Here is a 17,629-nt window from a genome sequence, read left to right as displayed (position 1 = left end):
TTAAGGACCAAGATGGCTGCGCCCATGAACAAAATTGCAAAACATTACACTATCCTTGGTATATAAGGACAGGAATATAAATATTTAACTAAAAATGTCATTTTCCAAAGTGTCACTGTATTTTAAAGTTATTATTTCATCAGCTGCTGTAATAGGTAAGTTTTTTGCTATTATTTAGACTTGAACAACAAATTTAGTCTATCCGAATTTCCGAATAAATTCGGATAATATGTTGATATTTTTTTATTTCAGTGTCATTTAATTATTATGGGAGTTGATTTACAAAAAATGATTTGATTTATTCATTTTTTAATAGAGGGTTTAAGATTTCATTCATTTCTATGTGTGTCACAGATTATACTTTTCTTCCCTATACATAAAAACTCTACCAATTATATAACAATATAAAGAAACTTTCCCCTTTCACATCTGTGTCTGTCAAGTGACCTGGTTTGCAGTCAATAGCTAATAAACATTTAAACACTATATGTAGTGTAGAGCTATATACAAGGTAATATGACTGAAAGTTGGGAAATAGTTTCAAATTAAAAGTGGAAGCAAACAATTTCTTAACAACTGCATGGGTCTTTTACATTTTATCTGCTTATATTTTCTTAATTTGAAAATATAATAGATCATGTTGCCTTTTAAAGAATTAATACTTTTATTTGTTATCAGGTGCAACATATTTAATCTGCCACCTACACAAACGTAAAAAGAGAAGAAATGGTGATTCATGTTGGGAATTCCGAGAAAGAGACAAGAAAGATATCAAAATTGTCTCCAGTGTTGAGGAATGGGAGAGTGTCTTCCCTGTTCTGTCCTCAAAATGTTCCGTAATAAAGGTAAATGATAATTAATATTTGTAGAATGCAATAATGAAAGTTATGTTTCAGATTTTGTTTATTTAAAAAAAATAGTATTTCAATGTGGAAAACTTGTGACCACTGAAATGACTTTTAAGTCTGTGGTCATAGCCAGGCCACTTTCTAGCTAAAGAGTCAAGCACCATGATGCTCACATTTTTCATTAATTTTTTATTTTTGGTAATAGTTTTCTTCCACTTTTGCAACTAAGACGTTACACACAAGTGTCTGTCTGTTTCACTTACTACACCCAATCAGTAATGATCACTTATGACTCTAAACCAAGGGTTTGCAAGCAATAACCCACCCTTTTCTTGGTCGGTAAAAACAGATGACCCATCCTGGTCAATAATCCTTATAAATTGGACAATTCTGGGAAACACTTGGTAATATGAAAAATCAGAAAAATGCTTACTGGTAAAATGAACAAAACCTTGTACTTAGTACAGAATACCTTTTTATAAAGACTTTATACATGTTACCACACTGTTTGAGAGTCCTTTTGACAAGATACTATCATACACAAAACAAGAGTTGAACTGACATCTTTAGGCATTTTTTAACTTAAGTCAATTTTCTAAAATGGTCTTGGTCAATTTAAAAGAAAGGTACAAGTGTTTTTAATGTAAAAAAATGTAGATTAAAGAGCTTTACACCAGATTGGCACCAAAAAAAGTTTTTTTTCTGTAACGAATCTCGGACAAAAAAAATTGAGTTGGAGACTGGCTTCAAACTGGAGTCGCCATAATTGCAGTCCAGTGTTGTATCCACTGTGCTACGAAGGCTAACCCTAAACGGTTGGAATATTTAAGCTATATAACTAACTTGGTAATATCATGTGATAACATCGACTAGCAAATCACGCATAAGGAATTTATTCTACTAGGTAGACATACCTAGTAATCTTTATTTATGGAAAAATACAAAAAACTGCGAAAAGTGAGGTAATTGTGGTACTTCAGTAAGTAAGTTTTAATGCAGTGTACACATCGATACCAAGTTTATGTCAGTTTTCTACAACTTTCTTTTTTTCGCTTTTTCATCATACGGAGTACAGCCCCTTTAAATAACATTAATGAAAATATAGTATTTAAGAAATTATTGTGTTATAATATTATGTGTCCAGTGAGATAAGGTAAATGACTTAAGTTAGAAAGTTCTTATTGATGAGATTTTTATGAATACTGCCCCTGAAATATTTTCTAATAGATGTAACATAATTATGTAATTATTAATTTTTATTTACAATACATCAGTCAAAACAGTAAATATGAGCTTTTTATTCTTCTTTATTTATGTTACAGGGTGTGGGCTTTGACTGCGAGTGGGTGTTCTCCAGAAGTCGTTCACCAGTGTCATTAGTGCAGATAGCGACTGTAGATGGATTTTGTGTTCTTGTCCGTATACACTTGTTCCGCCGTATTCCACAATCACTTAAAGATTTTCTGGCTGATAAGAGGTAATTTTATGTCTAAATCCATGTCTATTCTTTACATGATAAATATAAGTTATAAGACTTGTAGCACAACAATAATACTGTATGTGTAACTTGTAATGTTACCAACTTTTGTACGCTAATTGTTTTAATTTGTGTGTGAAATAGTTAGTCTTTGATCTTAAGGAGTTAAATTTATCATCTCCCTTGCAGCATGCTGAAGGTGGATGTGGCATTTCTAGATGATGGGAGAAAACTCTTTAAGGATTATGGCTCTTTTTATTGTATCCCCCTTTTCATTTTCTCAAGCTGATGGGAGAAAACTCTTCAAGGATTATGACCTTATCTCCCTTTGCAGCATAAGCAAGGTCAGCGTGGCATTTGAGATGATGGAAAAAAACTCAGCAAGGATTATAGCTCATTTGTTCTTATCTCCTTTTGCAGTGTACTGAAGGTGGGTGTGGCATTTCAAGATGATGGGAGATAACTCTTTGAAGGATTATGGCTCATTTATTCTTATCTCCATTTGCAGCATACTGAAGGTCAGGGTGGCATATTGAGATGATGGGAGAAAACTCATCAAGGATTAAAGCTCATTTGTTCTTATCTCCTTTTGCAGTATACTAAAGGTGGGCATGGCATCTCTTGATGATAGGAGAAAACTCTTTAAAGAATTACGGCTCATTTATTCTTATCTACCTTTGCAGCATCCTGAAGGTTGGCGTTGCATCTCGGGACGATGGGAGAAAACTGCTCAAGGATTATGGCCTGGCTGTCTCAGGCTGTGTAGATCTCAGACATATCATATCCAGGGTGCCTTCTGTAAAGTGGTGTGTATTTTTTATTTAAAAAATGTATAAATTTGCTGTTAAGAGCAATACGTTGTATAGAAACAAACAAAAATGAAAATATAAGGATGATTTATTTCCTTTTCTGGTGTGTTCCTACAGTCATGACCTTGAAGTCCAAGTAGCACATCAGTTCTTCTTGGGAAAATTACAAGCTAAATGCATACAATAGTTCATGCTGCATAAACTAATAAACTACAGTCAAAACCCGTTGGCTTTATGTTGCAGGGCTCGATTTCCTCATTGGCTCGAACTTGATGTAAACAACTGATTTAATTTACTCAATGTAAGCATAACCGCTTGGCTTGACATTTGCGAGGCTCCAAGTATTGTGGATGGTCCCTGGGAAATCAAGCCAACATATCTCGACTGTATTGTTATTAAAAAAAAGAAAAAGAAAATCTTTAGATAAACCTACCTATGCTGGCTTATATTTTGTCTAACAGTTCATCTCAAGGCCTGTCTGGTCTGGCGAGCTCCTTGCTTGGTATTCGGATGGTGAAGGACCATAACATTCGCTGTGGGGACTGGGAAGCAGAAAGCTTTTCACAGGCTCAGGTAAAGTCAGCCATTCTATAAGATTTAAACTGTGCATACGTCTCTAGCAATGCATGGCTCATGTTTACCAATGGTCTTAAGGGTTTGGACTAATAAGCTATAGGAAGGTGCTGCACCCTGTCTTTTTTTTGTTAGCACCCTTCTGCCTTTATGGTGACCCACCTCACCATCCTTTTATCTTCTTAGAATTAAATGCTTTAGACTTGTCCTTTTAACTTCTGTTTTTATTATTTTTTATATTTGATTATAAAAGCATACAAACTTTACATATGATGATAAACATTACTTAAATTCAACACTTTCTGTCAAGTTCAATATGTTGAAGTTCGTCACAGCCCATTGCAATGTGCCATTTTAACCCTCAGCAGCCTGTCCCTTTTCTGCAACACCCTGCACTTTTTAAAAACACAGCTTAAACCCTAGTCTCATTTAGGGTTAATAACAAAAAATTGGCAAGTGTCTGGCACCTATAAAGTTGTTATCTTGTTCTTCTAGAAGTTTTTATGACTTTAATTTTCAGGTTAAATATGCTGCTGATGATGCTCTTCTTGGACTAGATGCATTCCTTCAGCTAGTCTGGCTGAAATTTGGTGACACAGCTGGTCACAACAGTTACTATGGCAACTCAGTAACTATGGCAAAAGAGGATTTTTGGATAAGAGCAAGGTCACTGTGTCAAGGTTAGCCAAATTTGTTGTTGTAGGTTTCAATTACTGTGAAATCATCTCTTTTCATGCTCTTTTTTTTTTTTTGAACTTTTTAAATATTTAGAAAAAGGTATTTTTTTACGAAACTGAAACATATGCTATGCAGAGAGAGCTTGACCTTTACAGAAAGGTTAAAGCAACTGCATACTTCTTAAATGCTATGTAAGAACAAGCAGTAGCTAAACTGCCATTGGCTACTAACACTTTGAGATTATTTGAAAATAAGGTTAATTCAAATGTTTTTCTGGAAAAATAATTTCAACGAAATTGAATTTTTTGATTGTGCGTAGAAATTTTTTAAGAGTCAACCTAGTATATTTCAATCTAAATGATTTCACTATTCACTATTTCATTATGAGTGACCTTTACTAGGTTGACGCTTACAAAATTCTACTTATCATAAAAAAATTCATATCTATCAGAAAAATAAGCCATTTTGAAATAAGCCGTTTTGAATTTATTTTCCTACTAAATTTGGCTAACTTTGTTATGACATACCAAATGAATATCTCTCCAAAATGTAAATGGCGCAGAATTAATGATTGCAATTCAATGATTCAGGAGTTGTAGATGCGACATTCAAATTGAAGAGGTCTCGCAACATGAGGGAGAGCACAGCACTCAGCTCCGATGAGGAAAATGAGCAAGGAACCAGCAATGATCAGGTTTACTTTTGTTTTATCTCACGGATAATTTTCAAGAAGAATAACTGACACCATATGTTCGCATAATGCTAGTCGTCTCCAGTGTGATAGTCTATGAACAGTTGTGCCCCCTTGACCCGAACTCCCAGGGACCTGCGAAAATACCTTGAACCTCAGAAAATAGAGCCAAGCGGAAATCGGTCCTTTACATCTTGTTTAAGCCAACAAGGAGTTAGAGCTGCGAGGGGTTTGACTGTATAAACTTTGTTGAATTTGGACCAAACTTTAAATACATTTTCTGTTTTTAAAAACTTAAAGAAAAAAAAGCGTCTTTTCATTAAGAAAAAGAAGCGTATACGCTTGGGCATATCTCAAAACTATTTCAAGGTATTTCACATGAAACTTAGTCCACATGTTGCCATTTGCAATACGGACATGTGTACATGGAGCAAGGCCCATTATTCAGTTCAACTGTGGTTCTTGAATGATGACCCTTTTCGACAAAAAAGCAAAACTGACTTACAGTGGATTTGGAATGCAGTGGTCTTCTTTGAAGATGTTCGACTAGAAAGAGAGTCCTTGGGGCTGTTTCATAAAACATCTTAAGTCATATCTTAACTGAATTTGAAATCAATAAAGGTTTCATGGTCAAATAAAAAGAGCAATTTAAGTCTTTTTATTTAAAATTAAAATAAGTGTATTACATAGAGTTAATGAAAATAAGATGGTTTACATATTATTTTGTCATTTTATCAAATTGCATGTGAGATATTTTACTAAAGGGAACTGACTTAAGTTAATAATGATGTTTTATCAATATTAGCCCAGGGGTCCATTACATCAATCATCTAAGTAGCGATTTGGTACCTAGGAGCGACTTTCAACAAAAGTAGTGAACTAGGTACGAAACCACTCATAGAATTCTTGATGAAATAGCGTCCTGATACATATTTTTGTTCAGCCCTTTAATAAAAACATAAGGTACTTGAAAATCGGTGAGCATTTCAATGCTGTATTACAGACATCAACATTCCGGACATCGTCACAAAACGGAAAAACCAATCAGTCAGGTAAAAAAGCGTTTATGACACGACAACGTCCCCTGTACTACAACTGTCAACTCCTTGCACCTGACGGGGATTGTCTAACGCTCTGTGATATACGCAAGGCAGAATGGTACATCAGGCAGGAGCTTGGAGGTAATTCAAAAAATATTCGTGGATGTGTATTATAGGCATATGGGTTTAATGGTAAAATTGGTGGTTAATGTGCAATGACTTGAGTAAAGAATGATGTATAGTGAAAATACTTTGGTACTATGTAGCTGTCTGATATGGAGACGTTGTTTTAGATTTTTGGTTTTTCTTGAGCTCTATTTCACTTGTTTACTTTGCAACTATATAGAAAATTAGAAATAGTTTTACTTTTGCTGTGATTAATGTTGCTATACAAGAAGCAAAATAGTTTTTTTTTCTTTCAGCTAGCAATCATTGTCACAGTTTTGTTTTGTTTATTTTACATTATAATTGAGTCCAATTTTGTTCAGAAAAGATTATTTGTCTGTTTCAGACAAAGTGAGTGATGATCCATTTACTGTAAAACTGCGGTTTGAGCCAAAGAATCGGCCGACCAATAAGAAAGATTACTACCTTCAAGAAAAGGAAAACACATGCGTGGTTTGTGGTTCCCATGAGGATTATGTGAGAAAGCTGGTGGTACCCCAGGAATATAGAAAGTAAGGGGAGAGAATTAGTTGAATTAGACAGGGTTGCGAAACACTAATTGCGTCATTCGGAACTCCTCGGCCATTTTCCATGGAAAACAACCTTTGATGTATGCCGTTACATCAGTAGAAGTAGTTCGTAATTTTTTTAATGATAGTATTAATTAGTTGGATTAATGTAGTGTTTGAACATGTATGTTGTATATCTGGTTAAAACTGATTGTCAGTGAAGCTTGTTATTGCATAAATAGTTAAGATATCCAAGAGTAAGTCATTCAGTTTAACTGCTAAATTGAAATTACTACACGATCTATTAGCAGCGTAGTTAAAATGTAAAGATTTCTGACATTGTAATCAGTCCATATATATTCGAGGTTGTTTTTGAATGGAAATTGGCCAAGAAATTCATAATGTTATTGTATGTGTATTTTTGGACTATTTTTTGTGCACTATGTCATCCAGATTTGTGTACATTTCAATTTTTCAAATACAGAATTACATGTACATTAAGATAAGGAATGTGATATACATGTATATATATATATATATATATATATATATATATATATATATATATATATATATATATATATATATATATATATATATAAATATATATTGAAATCAGCAAACCTACCCTTAGTAGGGTAAAATATTTTGCAAACGACTTAAACTCAATGGCAGTTTTTATCTGTACATGTAGCTAGCATACAAGTTCAAGTACATGTCATGATTTGCAGTCTCTCAAAGTATCAGTGATTAAGGAACTTAACCCTGGTTTAAGTTCGATGGATTAAATCGATATGAAAAGAATATTATGCAAATTTTTATTTCGCATAAACACTTTGATCAGTTTTCAATGGTTGTTGTCTTTAATGATTTTAATCCCTTGGTTGTCTATTGTGCGTCTGGATATTTTTTCTGATTTATTTACACATCAAAAGCAAAAATATACGAAACAAGCACATTTCATAAAAACATAACACATGAAATATAAACGCAGCACTGAACAAATAGATAGCATATAACATGAATAAAGCATAAATGAAAGATACAACAAGCACATCATTTGCACTGCAATAAAACAGTGCACGTCATACAAAAGAATACAGCTTAAAAAAATGATGTGATGTTTTTCTTGTTGGTTGTGTTTCGGAATTGTCCCATCATATAACGATCTTGGTAATCAAGTTTTTTTTGCTCAAACAGTTCAGCCAGTTTAATTTGATAAAAGTGATGTCACCAATCAAGCAAAGATAACCCATTAGCGCCTTGTGTGATATCGAGCATAGCAAACAAAACAAGGTGTGTAATTCTTACCTGGGACCTCAAAAATGACATCGAGCCAAGCAACAAAAAAACAGAGTGTGAAATCCTAAACTGATAATGTGAAAATGACATTGAGCATGGCAAAAAATCAAGCAAAATTTTATATGAATTTTAAGTAAAAAAGAAGCAGTCCTTTGCATCCAGTTTGAGCTAACAAGGAAATTGATCTAAGCGAAATGGAACAGGTTGGCTGTACCAAACTGGTCAGCTATAGATCCCTAGCTTTATTGCTTCAAGGTTTAAAATGGTTTGTTCACCATAAATTATGGATGAAATTGACTTTTTGTACAAACTACCATTTTTTCAATGAATTATGGATCCTTTTCTTGTCCAGATGATACTTATGACATGTACAATAAATTTAAAAAAAAATGATACACATGTTTGACAGTATTAAATCATGGTCAAGGTTGACCTGTTGATGGAGTTATTGCACCTTTTCAGTGAAATAGGTTACAGTTCCTACGTCCATGTGGTGTGTGTGGGTATTCGTCACTCCTGTGACATCTCTAGTGAAAGTCATTTGAAATATAACAGTTAACCAAATCCAGATTCAAAAGTTCATGCGATAACAAGTTATGAAATAAGTAGTTCAACAATTTTTCCTAAGTAAAGGAGACGAATAACCCTTCAACTTAATGGGCATCAACCCTTTTTTGTTGTTTAATTTATTCAGTGTTGCGATTGGCAAATTTCTTAAAGGCTCAGTCGCTCAAAAACTGAAACACACTGCCATGCTGATTGTCTTCAATAACTGCAAGTTGGCTGCTTTCACTATCAAAGTAGACATTCTCTATGCAGTTATTTTCCATCTCTTTTTTCAGTCGAAGTATCGTTCTATATTTCACTCCATTTTGCTCAAGTTGAAGAATTCGTCCCTTACAGGCAATGTAAATGTTTTCCTCGTTATCAGTGATTAACCCTTTTGGTGAAATCATATCCTCTGAATGAAATTTGAATAATATGGAACCTTTTGTGTCAAAGGCATACAAGACGTTTTTCTTAGTGTCTGTAGCATACAAAATATTTTCTTCAGTGTTCGAAGTAAGGTATTCAGGCTGCTCGAAGAGTGGAAGTCCCTCTTGATCATACAAAATTTGCAGTTTCCGCCTTCCATCCAAAATATAACATTGGATTTGCCATGCTGTAGTTAAAAAATTACTGTCAACCTTCTGTACCAGAGCTAAGCCATTATCAAACTTGGTGATTCCATAACCTTGACCTGGTGTGTTAAAGGCAACTGAGGCAGACCTCATGCCTTCATCCATCTTGCAAACCTTTTTGCAGAAAGTAGAGGTAAAATAGGTTAACTGTTTCCCAGCTGCAAAATATATGTCTCTGCTGAAATGATATGAACAGTTATAATTCCATGCTCCTTTTATTCCCTTTATGGATGACAAAATACTGTTTTCATGTCCTGTTATAGTTTCATTCACGGCAATATCACTCTTAACTATTGTCTCCAGCAAAAATCGGACACCAGGCTTTGATGTCTTTTTTTGCGTATTAAATCCAATTAATATTTTAGTATTATCATTTGTATGGTATGAGGATAATAAAGCTAACTTTCTGTTCTCCAGTTTTGCATTTCCGCAATTAGTTACCTTATGGACTTTGGTGATTCTTATTTTTGCGTGCACTTTTAGACATTTGACACAAAAGTATTGTTTGCATTGTGAGCAATGTTTAATTGCCTTCTGCTTAACATCACAGATGTCACAATCCTCATTGTCTTCTGCAGAAGTACTTGACAACCAGAAGTCTTCCTCAAGTGTTTGTGTAGCCATATTTGAAACACTTTCCTTGCATTCTAGTGCTGGTTTGTCCGTGTTTAAAGCATCTTCCTGGCATTTTAGTTCTGGATTGTCAATGTTAAAAGCATCTTCCTGGCATTCCAGTGCTGGTTTGTCCATGTTTAAAGCACTTAACTGGCATTCAAGTGCTGGTTCACCCATGTTCAAAGCACTTTCCTGGCATTCTAGTGCTGGTTTTTCCATGTTGATAGCACTAATGGTATTTCTAGTGCTGGGTTGTCTATTTTTAAAGCACTTATTATATTTCTAATGCTGGTTTGTCCATGTTTAAAGCACTTTCCTGGCATTTCTATTTCTGGTTTGTCCATGTTTTAAACACTTTCTTGGCATTCCTAGTGCTGGTTTGTCCATGTTTAAAGCACTCTTTGCATTCTAATGCTGGTTTGTCCATGTTTAAAGCACTAATTGTATTCTAATGCTGGTTTGTCCATGTTTAAAGCACTAATTGCATTCTAATGCTGGTTTGTCCATGTTTAAAGTAGTTAAGCACTAATTGCATTCGTTTGCTGGTTTGTCCATGTTTAAAGCACTAATTGCATGTGTTTGCTGGTTTGTCCATGTTTAAAGCACTAATTGCATTTGTTTGCTGGTTTGTCCATGTTTAAAGCAGGTTGTGTGCAGTTTGATGTCAGTGTTGTGTGATCTGACACTTTTTGCCTAATTTCTTCTTGTTTTTGTTGCTTTAAGTAGTAACAAATAAAGGTTGCCACAATAATTTGAGGATTGCATCTTCCTTGTTTTAAAGTTATTGAGGTTTGTGTGATATTTTTTTTAAGTTTCAGTAAATCCCTGGTCCAAGCTAAAATTTGATAAAATGTCAATGATTTACATGAACACAAACCTACTACAGACTACAAAATGTCTAGACAAGACTGAAGAAAATCAATGTTTGAAAGATATTCAATATGTAATAAAAGTGGGCAAGATCTCAGTTGAAGTTTTTTTCAAGTTTTGAAAGAATCAAATTGGATGGAAAAACTGCAGCAATATATGATAAGATATTTGCTTTATTTACACTGAAAGCTGTCATTGAACAAAAACTATTCTAAAGGAATACTGCTGGTCTAATCAATATTTAATGAAAAGTATGGAAAATTTATTGATCGCAAATAAAGCAAGTACCTGATGCATTGTAAAAGTTTAAAATTGAAAATTCATAATAAATTGAAATTTGAATGCAAGAGTGTGGCACTAAATACCGTAGATCTCAGAAATATTCTTTGTCTATGAAATAAATGTGCTTGTAAAATTAGGTTTGTGTTGCTTGCAAAGCTTGGCATACATATGGATTTCTTTGTCCGGCTTCAACGTCCTTGATATCAATGTCCCACTTTCATTCCTATCAATAACTTGGAATGTTTTTCAGTAGAGTCTTCAATCTTGGTATACATATTGACAATGGTCAGTTGGTGACCCCTAGTGACTTTAGGGTCAGGTCAGTTAGGTGAAGTTTATTGTGACCATTACTATAAATATAATGGGTGAATGTACACTGTTTTAGCAAATTACTTTATCTTAATAAAACTTTTATAGCAAATAGTTATTCTGCTCACTACAAAATGATGAGAGAATTAATACTTTTTTAGATTTTTTTATTATCCTAATAAAACATGTAACATTTTGTTTCATTTAATATTATTATTCTGCAGGTATTTCCCAGCCATTTTAAAGGACCACTCCTCCCATGATGTACTATTATTGTGTATAAACTGTCACCTCCGATGTTCGGATTATGAGACTACCCTACGCTTACGCCTGGCTGCCGAGTGTGATGCTCCTCTGGATTCTGGGAGAGACTCCAAGCGTCACATTGACCAAGATTTGGCGAAGATCTCCTCTGCAGCAAAGTAAGGATTAAGGATGTTCCTTTTTGAACCAGGTTTTTAACAAAAACAAGGTTATTAGAATGGGGATGCCGGAAGGCCGTCAAACATTGGTTTTCACCCAATAACTTAAGCTTAAAAATAGAAAAAAATATCTGTCCACTAACTTAAGTTAAAATTGATGGATATTGGCGAGAGTTGGTGTGTTAGTAGCTTATTTGAAGAGCTAGCTTGTTTTTGCTTTTGAGGAGAATGTGGTCAAGGTCAAGGCTACTGTAACTAAAAATAGCAAAAAGATGATTTCCGCCCAATTACTTTAGATTGAGTCGATGGATAGTGATGAAAGTTGGTTTGTAGGTAGCTAATGTGAAGAGCTAGCTTAGGATTGCCTTTGAATGAATAAAGATAAAGACTGCTACCTTTTTCTAACTCATACAAGAAATTAACTGAGTTCTGCCCATATTACAATTCTGGTTTTGTCACACTGCAACACTTCTAGTTTTTATAAATACAATAAAACCATATACTATACACGAAATAACATTTTGGAAGGTTAAGGTTAATAAAAAAAATGTTGATAGGACAACAGTATTATTTACAAACTTTTAAACACTCAGGCATGCACACTTTTAACTTACACTGTATGATCGCAGAGTCGGTTTTCATTTAAGTGACAATCTGAAAACATCAATACATACACATGTATAACAACCATGTTTTGACTTATAAACCTTTAACTACTTACTAAATAATGCATTAATGGAAAATATTAAATACTGATAACAATATTGTAACCGCATATTTAATAGCAGAAAACGCACAAATATTAAATGATTGGTGAATGCTAAAAGATTTACTGTGATCTTCTATAGTCTCATAAGGAATAAATACCGTGGTTTATGCACATTTCTTTCAAATTAAACTTGGTATCCTTCATAAGAACCGTTGTTTTCGACATTCATTCACATTTGTTTGAATATTAAAACAATAGTATCAATTGTGATAAATCTTATTTGGGAGTTACAGTGCATCTTCAAACATTTTAAGTCATTTCCCAACTTCACTCAATTTCTTAAGTTAAGTATCTCACTGGTCTTTTTCTATAATAACCATATAATATCTGAAATACTTTTTCATTGATTTTAATTAATATACAAACTTTTATGTTATAATAACACTTATACATTTCTGTTAATTTGGGTTCAAAAATCTTAGGAAAATCGACTTAAGTTAGGAAATGACTTAAGATTTTTTTTGCGCATGGCCCCAGGACTCCTTGAGTATGGGGTAAATATAGCAGCCACCTGGACATAAACGTCCGGTCAACGACAACTCGGGTCAAAGGGATTCCTTACCATTGATAGGCTAGTGAATATTCTCACCTTTCAGACTTTTTATAGGTTAGGTTCAGAGTATCTTGGTGTTTTACTGTGAAGACACTGATATACATTTATACACTGATATACATTTAGACACTGATATACATTTTCCTTATTTCAGAGCATTATTAAAGAGTCGGGATCAGATTCCAGAAGATAGAGTTGCTCATCTTGAAAAGACGGTGAAAAACTTTTATGGCGTCAAATCCTTGCCAGTTGAATTGTTGGAAGATGCAGTTGCCATGGAAACAAGGTATTTTATGTATTGAGTTAATATACATTAAAGTTTTAAATGTTGTCTTAATAAAATTGAAACCTTGTAGAAGTTTAAGACTGATGGGTCAATTGTTAAAAATTTTGGAGTGAACTTATTTTAGTTGTTGTAAATTTGTGGAGTGATCTTATTGTAGTTGAAAAACTGATTGTTCAGATACTTGGTTGACTTATCACCATGAAGTGTGCTAGTGACATATATAATTTTCATGAGCAAAAGCCAATTAGTTCAGTTCAAGAGTAATGTGCCCTTTAATGTAATTTACCATTTCAATGGTTTTCGCTTTATTGACAAGTTTAAGCCTTCTATAGGTGACCCCCCCCCCCCAAAAAAAAAATAATATATATATATATATTGGTACACCACCTCTGTTAATTGATCTTAATCTTATTGCCTAATTGTCTTATCAGATCTCCAATCTGAGTATCCTGTTGTGCAGTTTTGGATGTGTTATTATAAAAATGGACCCATAAATGGCCCTGAGCCAATAAACGAATACACAGGAATTTGGCCCCTACTGTGACACAAATGCAATTAGCAGGAGATGCTCAGCAGGGGGTTATCATGCCAAACAGTCCTTAAACTAGGCCTTTAAGGGAATTTGTGGAGCGAACAACTGCCTTTAATGTCAACAAGAGGGATTATTTTGTAATTTGATCCACATGTTAACCGTGATGTGTTAAAGTGTTTTTCTATTCCAGGGTGCGAAATTCACAGTACGTCCCCCATGGACAAAAAGTTGTACAGTTCTATATGCAGAAACATGGTGGACTATTGGAGTTTGAAAAACTGTGGCGAGTACATTTTGTGGAGGCCATGCAGCCACAGTTTCTTCCATATCTGTGGTCTGTGGAACATAAGCCGGAACGAATGATACCGGTCCTGGACGATTTGGATGGGTTTAACAGCCTAGAGAAGGAGTGAATTAAAAGGAATGAATTGATATTATAATGTTATTAATTAGGTGATTTCATATTGGCCTAGTTATTTTTCCGAGGTTAGCTGTATTTGCCTGGGCCTGAAAGGGCGAAGGCAAATACAGCTGACCGAGGTCAAATAACTCAGCAAATATGAAATCACCTAATTAATAAGTATTTTGTTAATTAACTATAACGTATTGTTTGACATTTTGGTTAAAAAACATTCTAATAACTTACCTCAAGTTTATATTTGAAGCCCGTTTATTGCCGATTCATTCATTGTGTCTGCGTTTCTAGACTTTACTGATTTTGACATGCATCCTTTAGTGACATTGCACATACTTACAAATAAAGCCCTGTACAGTCTAAGGAAGCATGTCTTTTCATCTTTATTTCATAAGATGTGTGCCAAAATGTCAAATGTTGCATCCATTCCATTTTTTCAGTGAACACAAACATTATAGTCGTAAAATCCACCAATAGGTTACTAAATACAAATGTTATATCAAACCTTACAGAATGGTTGAAGAATTTAATGGGCTAGTAATTTCAAATAGGTTTAATCAAAGCACATTTTTTTTCACAACAGTCGTAATACGAAAAACAAAATGTCTTCCTTTGAAAAGAATTTCCAACATATCTCTTATATAAGGCGAGTTTCGACAGCAATTGAAAATGGTCCATTTCTCAAATCCTATATTTGGCGAGTTTTGTTGCCAATCAAAACGGAGGAAACTCATATTGGCCGAGTTTTGTTTTGTATTTAGGCCCATTACGACCCTTATCTGTAGCGCTGGAGATTGTCCCCGTATCGCATCAAATATGTAATAGTTGATTAATAAATATATATATTGAAGCTAATTTTTAGCATTGCAGCATTCCCTGAAGATTTGTCTGACCTGTAGATATCAATATGTTCAAAATAGAGAATTATAGTTATTGGATGTAAATATTTTTGTTACACTGTTAAACTGTTACTTATTGTATGAATTTTTTTGTATGATCCTATTTGGGGAGAATAAAGATTGAGGGTGGGGTTGGCGGGTGTGGATGGCTGTTGTTAATGAGTTATAAAATGCGTTAATCCTCTTTGGGGGGGATATTGAGGGGGAGGGGGGATTTTAATGTGAAAGTTATAATATGTGGAGAATCATAGCAAGAATGAAACAATATATCAGTCCATAGAGAAGGAGCCTACTTGTCTAATGCTGTTACTATATAAGCGCTTTTCAAAACTTTGTGAACCTGTTACATATATATTTTATTTAATAGTGAAATTTTGACAAAATACTTATGTCATGATTTTTATCAGGAATTCTGCTCTTCATATGCAATATTTTTTCTTCCATAGTATTATTAGTTTTTCAATATCTGCTTTTACTGGGTATTTGAATAAAGTGACATTTTAGGAAGTAATACTGAAAATTTCATGGTGACATCACATAATTATATTGCGTAAGACACGTTTTTACATGTGTGACCCTGTATTGTGCATTTTAAATACTAAATTCAATGTCACACGCATGACATAAAAAAAAATGAAAAAAGTCTACAAACTTCTTTAACAGCTCTCATATGCACATGTATGTCTATAAGACATGTCAGAACATCATTTAATAGTTGTCATAGTAATATAAAGTTTTTGCATAAAGTTTGTTAACCAATTAAAATCAATTCCTTTTTTAGCAAGTCAATTATAATACTTCAATTTCCAAGATATAGTTTCAAGTGATTGACTTTAATGTCAAAGAAATTCTATTTTTCAAATTTGAACCAGTTTTTGCAGTGTATGTTATAATACTGGCTTTGTTTAAATGTCTCATTCTTGTTTGCAATATTATTGTTTTTGTTTTAGCCACTAGTTTTTTTTTTCATTATTTGTGTCTTTGTTATACAGTTTTTATCGATTAACTTTTAGTCATAGCAATGTTGCATTTTGTTTGTACAATTGTAATTATGTGATGAAGAAGATATGAGTGTGTATATTCGATATGGAACTAAAATGAGATATTTTAGCTGTCAAATTATGATGCTAACCAAAACCAGTGACAAATATATTGTTAACAAGCTTATGTGCATAGTTTGAAGTTTATTTCTGACTGCAATTTTACAATGTCATGTTATGTTTTATGTATCTCCAAATATGTTCAGGCCTTTTAGCAGACATTTAAATCATTCAGTTTGTATCATTCACGATCATGCTTGTATGTAAATAAGCAATGCCTGTGATACAAGTTGTTAAAGGGACTAGAAACCAGATGGTCCAAAAATCGGCAGATACAGAATTTCCTCAGAACAAGCCTAGAATTATAAATGTGAATTAGTATGAGACGGATAAAACATCATTTGGTATGATTAAAATAATATCTTGCTGAGTTTACCCTTTTTAAAAAATAGCATATACAGTAATGGCTTCCAAGTTTGTAGTGTGTATATTTAGCATGTGAAAGTTAAGGGATTATTATTTTATTGGCCGGATTTTTCATCGAAAAATTACGGGTTATAGAATGGCGAAAACCGGGCGGGCGGTTGGGCGGATGGGCGGGCTATCAGGCGTTAACAATTTTGCGTTAAAGTTTTCATTTTATGTAATAAAATCAAGAGATTTTATCAAATGGTAATTGAACTTCATACTATGGTAGAGCATAATGAGAGGAAGTGCAGTGTACAATAACCATAACTCTATTTTTGCTTAATACTGAGTTATTGCCCCTTGTTACTTTTTTTGTCCGGAGTAGAACTTAAAACGTACTTGATGGAATTCATTGGAACTTCATACAATGGTAAAGCACAGTGAGAGGAAGTGCAGTGTACAATAACCATAACTATTCTTGCTTATTACTGAGTTATTGCCCCTTGTTACTTTTTTTGTCCGGAGTATATAACTTGAAAAGTATTGGATTGAATTCATTGGAACTTCATACAATGGTAAAGCACAGTGATAGGAAGTGCAGTGTTCAAGAACCATAACTCTACCTAAACTAATTACTGAGTTATTGCCCTTTATTTGTATTTTTTTGCTGTCAATTTTTTTTCCAGACATTAACTTGCAAACTACTAGATGGAATTTATTAAAACTTCATACAATGGTAAAGCACAATGAGAGGAAGTGAAGTGCACAATAACCATAACTCTATTTCAACTTATTACAGAGTTACTGCCCTTTGTTACTTTTTTCTTGTCCGGAGCATAACTTAAAAACTATTGGATGGGATTTAATAAAACTTCATACAGTGATAGATTATAATGAGAGGGAATGCAATGTACAGGATACGCAATTCTATTTCATCTTATTACATAGTTAGTGCC

The 17,629-nt window shown here is 33.7% G+C and overlaps 1 protein-coding gene across 1 annotated transcript; it reads left to right on the top strand.

Moving 5' to 3' along the window:
- Positions 1–18: 18 nt before the first annotated feature.
- LOC128210235 (exonuclease 3'-5' domain-containing protein 2-like) lies at positions 19–15,364 on the top strand. Its single transcript, XM_052914449.1, has 12 exons — positions 19–155; positions 679–845; positions 2,171–2,325; positions 3,009–3,131; positions 3,596–3,707; positions 4,228–4,387; positions 4,976–5,079; positions 6,080–6,257; positions 6,628–6,793; positions 11,574–11,771; positions 13,248–13,379; positions 14,102–15,364. Exons 1-12 carry the CDS (start codon positions 95–97, stop codon positions 14,322–14,324), a joined length of 1,779 nt encoding a protein of 592 aa, XP_052770409.1. The 5' UTR covers positions 19–94; the 3' UTR covers positions 14,325–15,364.
- The last annotated feature ends 2,265 nt before the right edge of the window (positions 15,365–17,629 follow it).

The sequence above is a fragment of the Mya arenaria genome, chromosome 12, assembly GCF_026914265.1.
Source record: "Mya arenaria isolate MELC-2E11 chromosome 12, ASM2691426v1".
Lineage (NCBI taxonomy): Eukaryota > Metazoa > Mollusca > Bivalvia > Myida > Myidae > Mya > Mya arenaria.
This window is presented reverse-complemented; position numbering and strand designations above follow the sequence as displayed.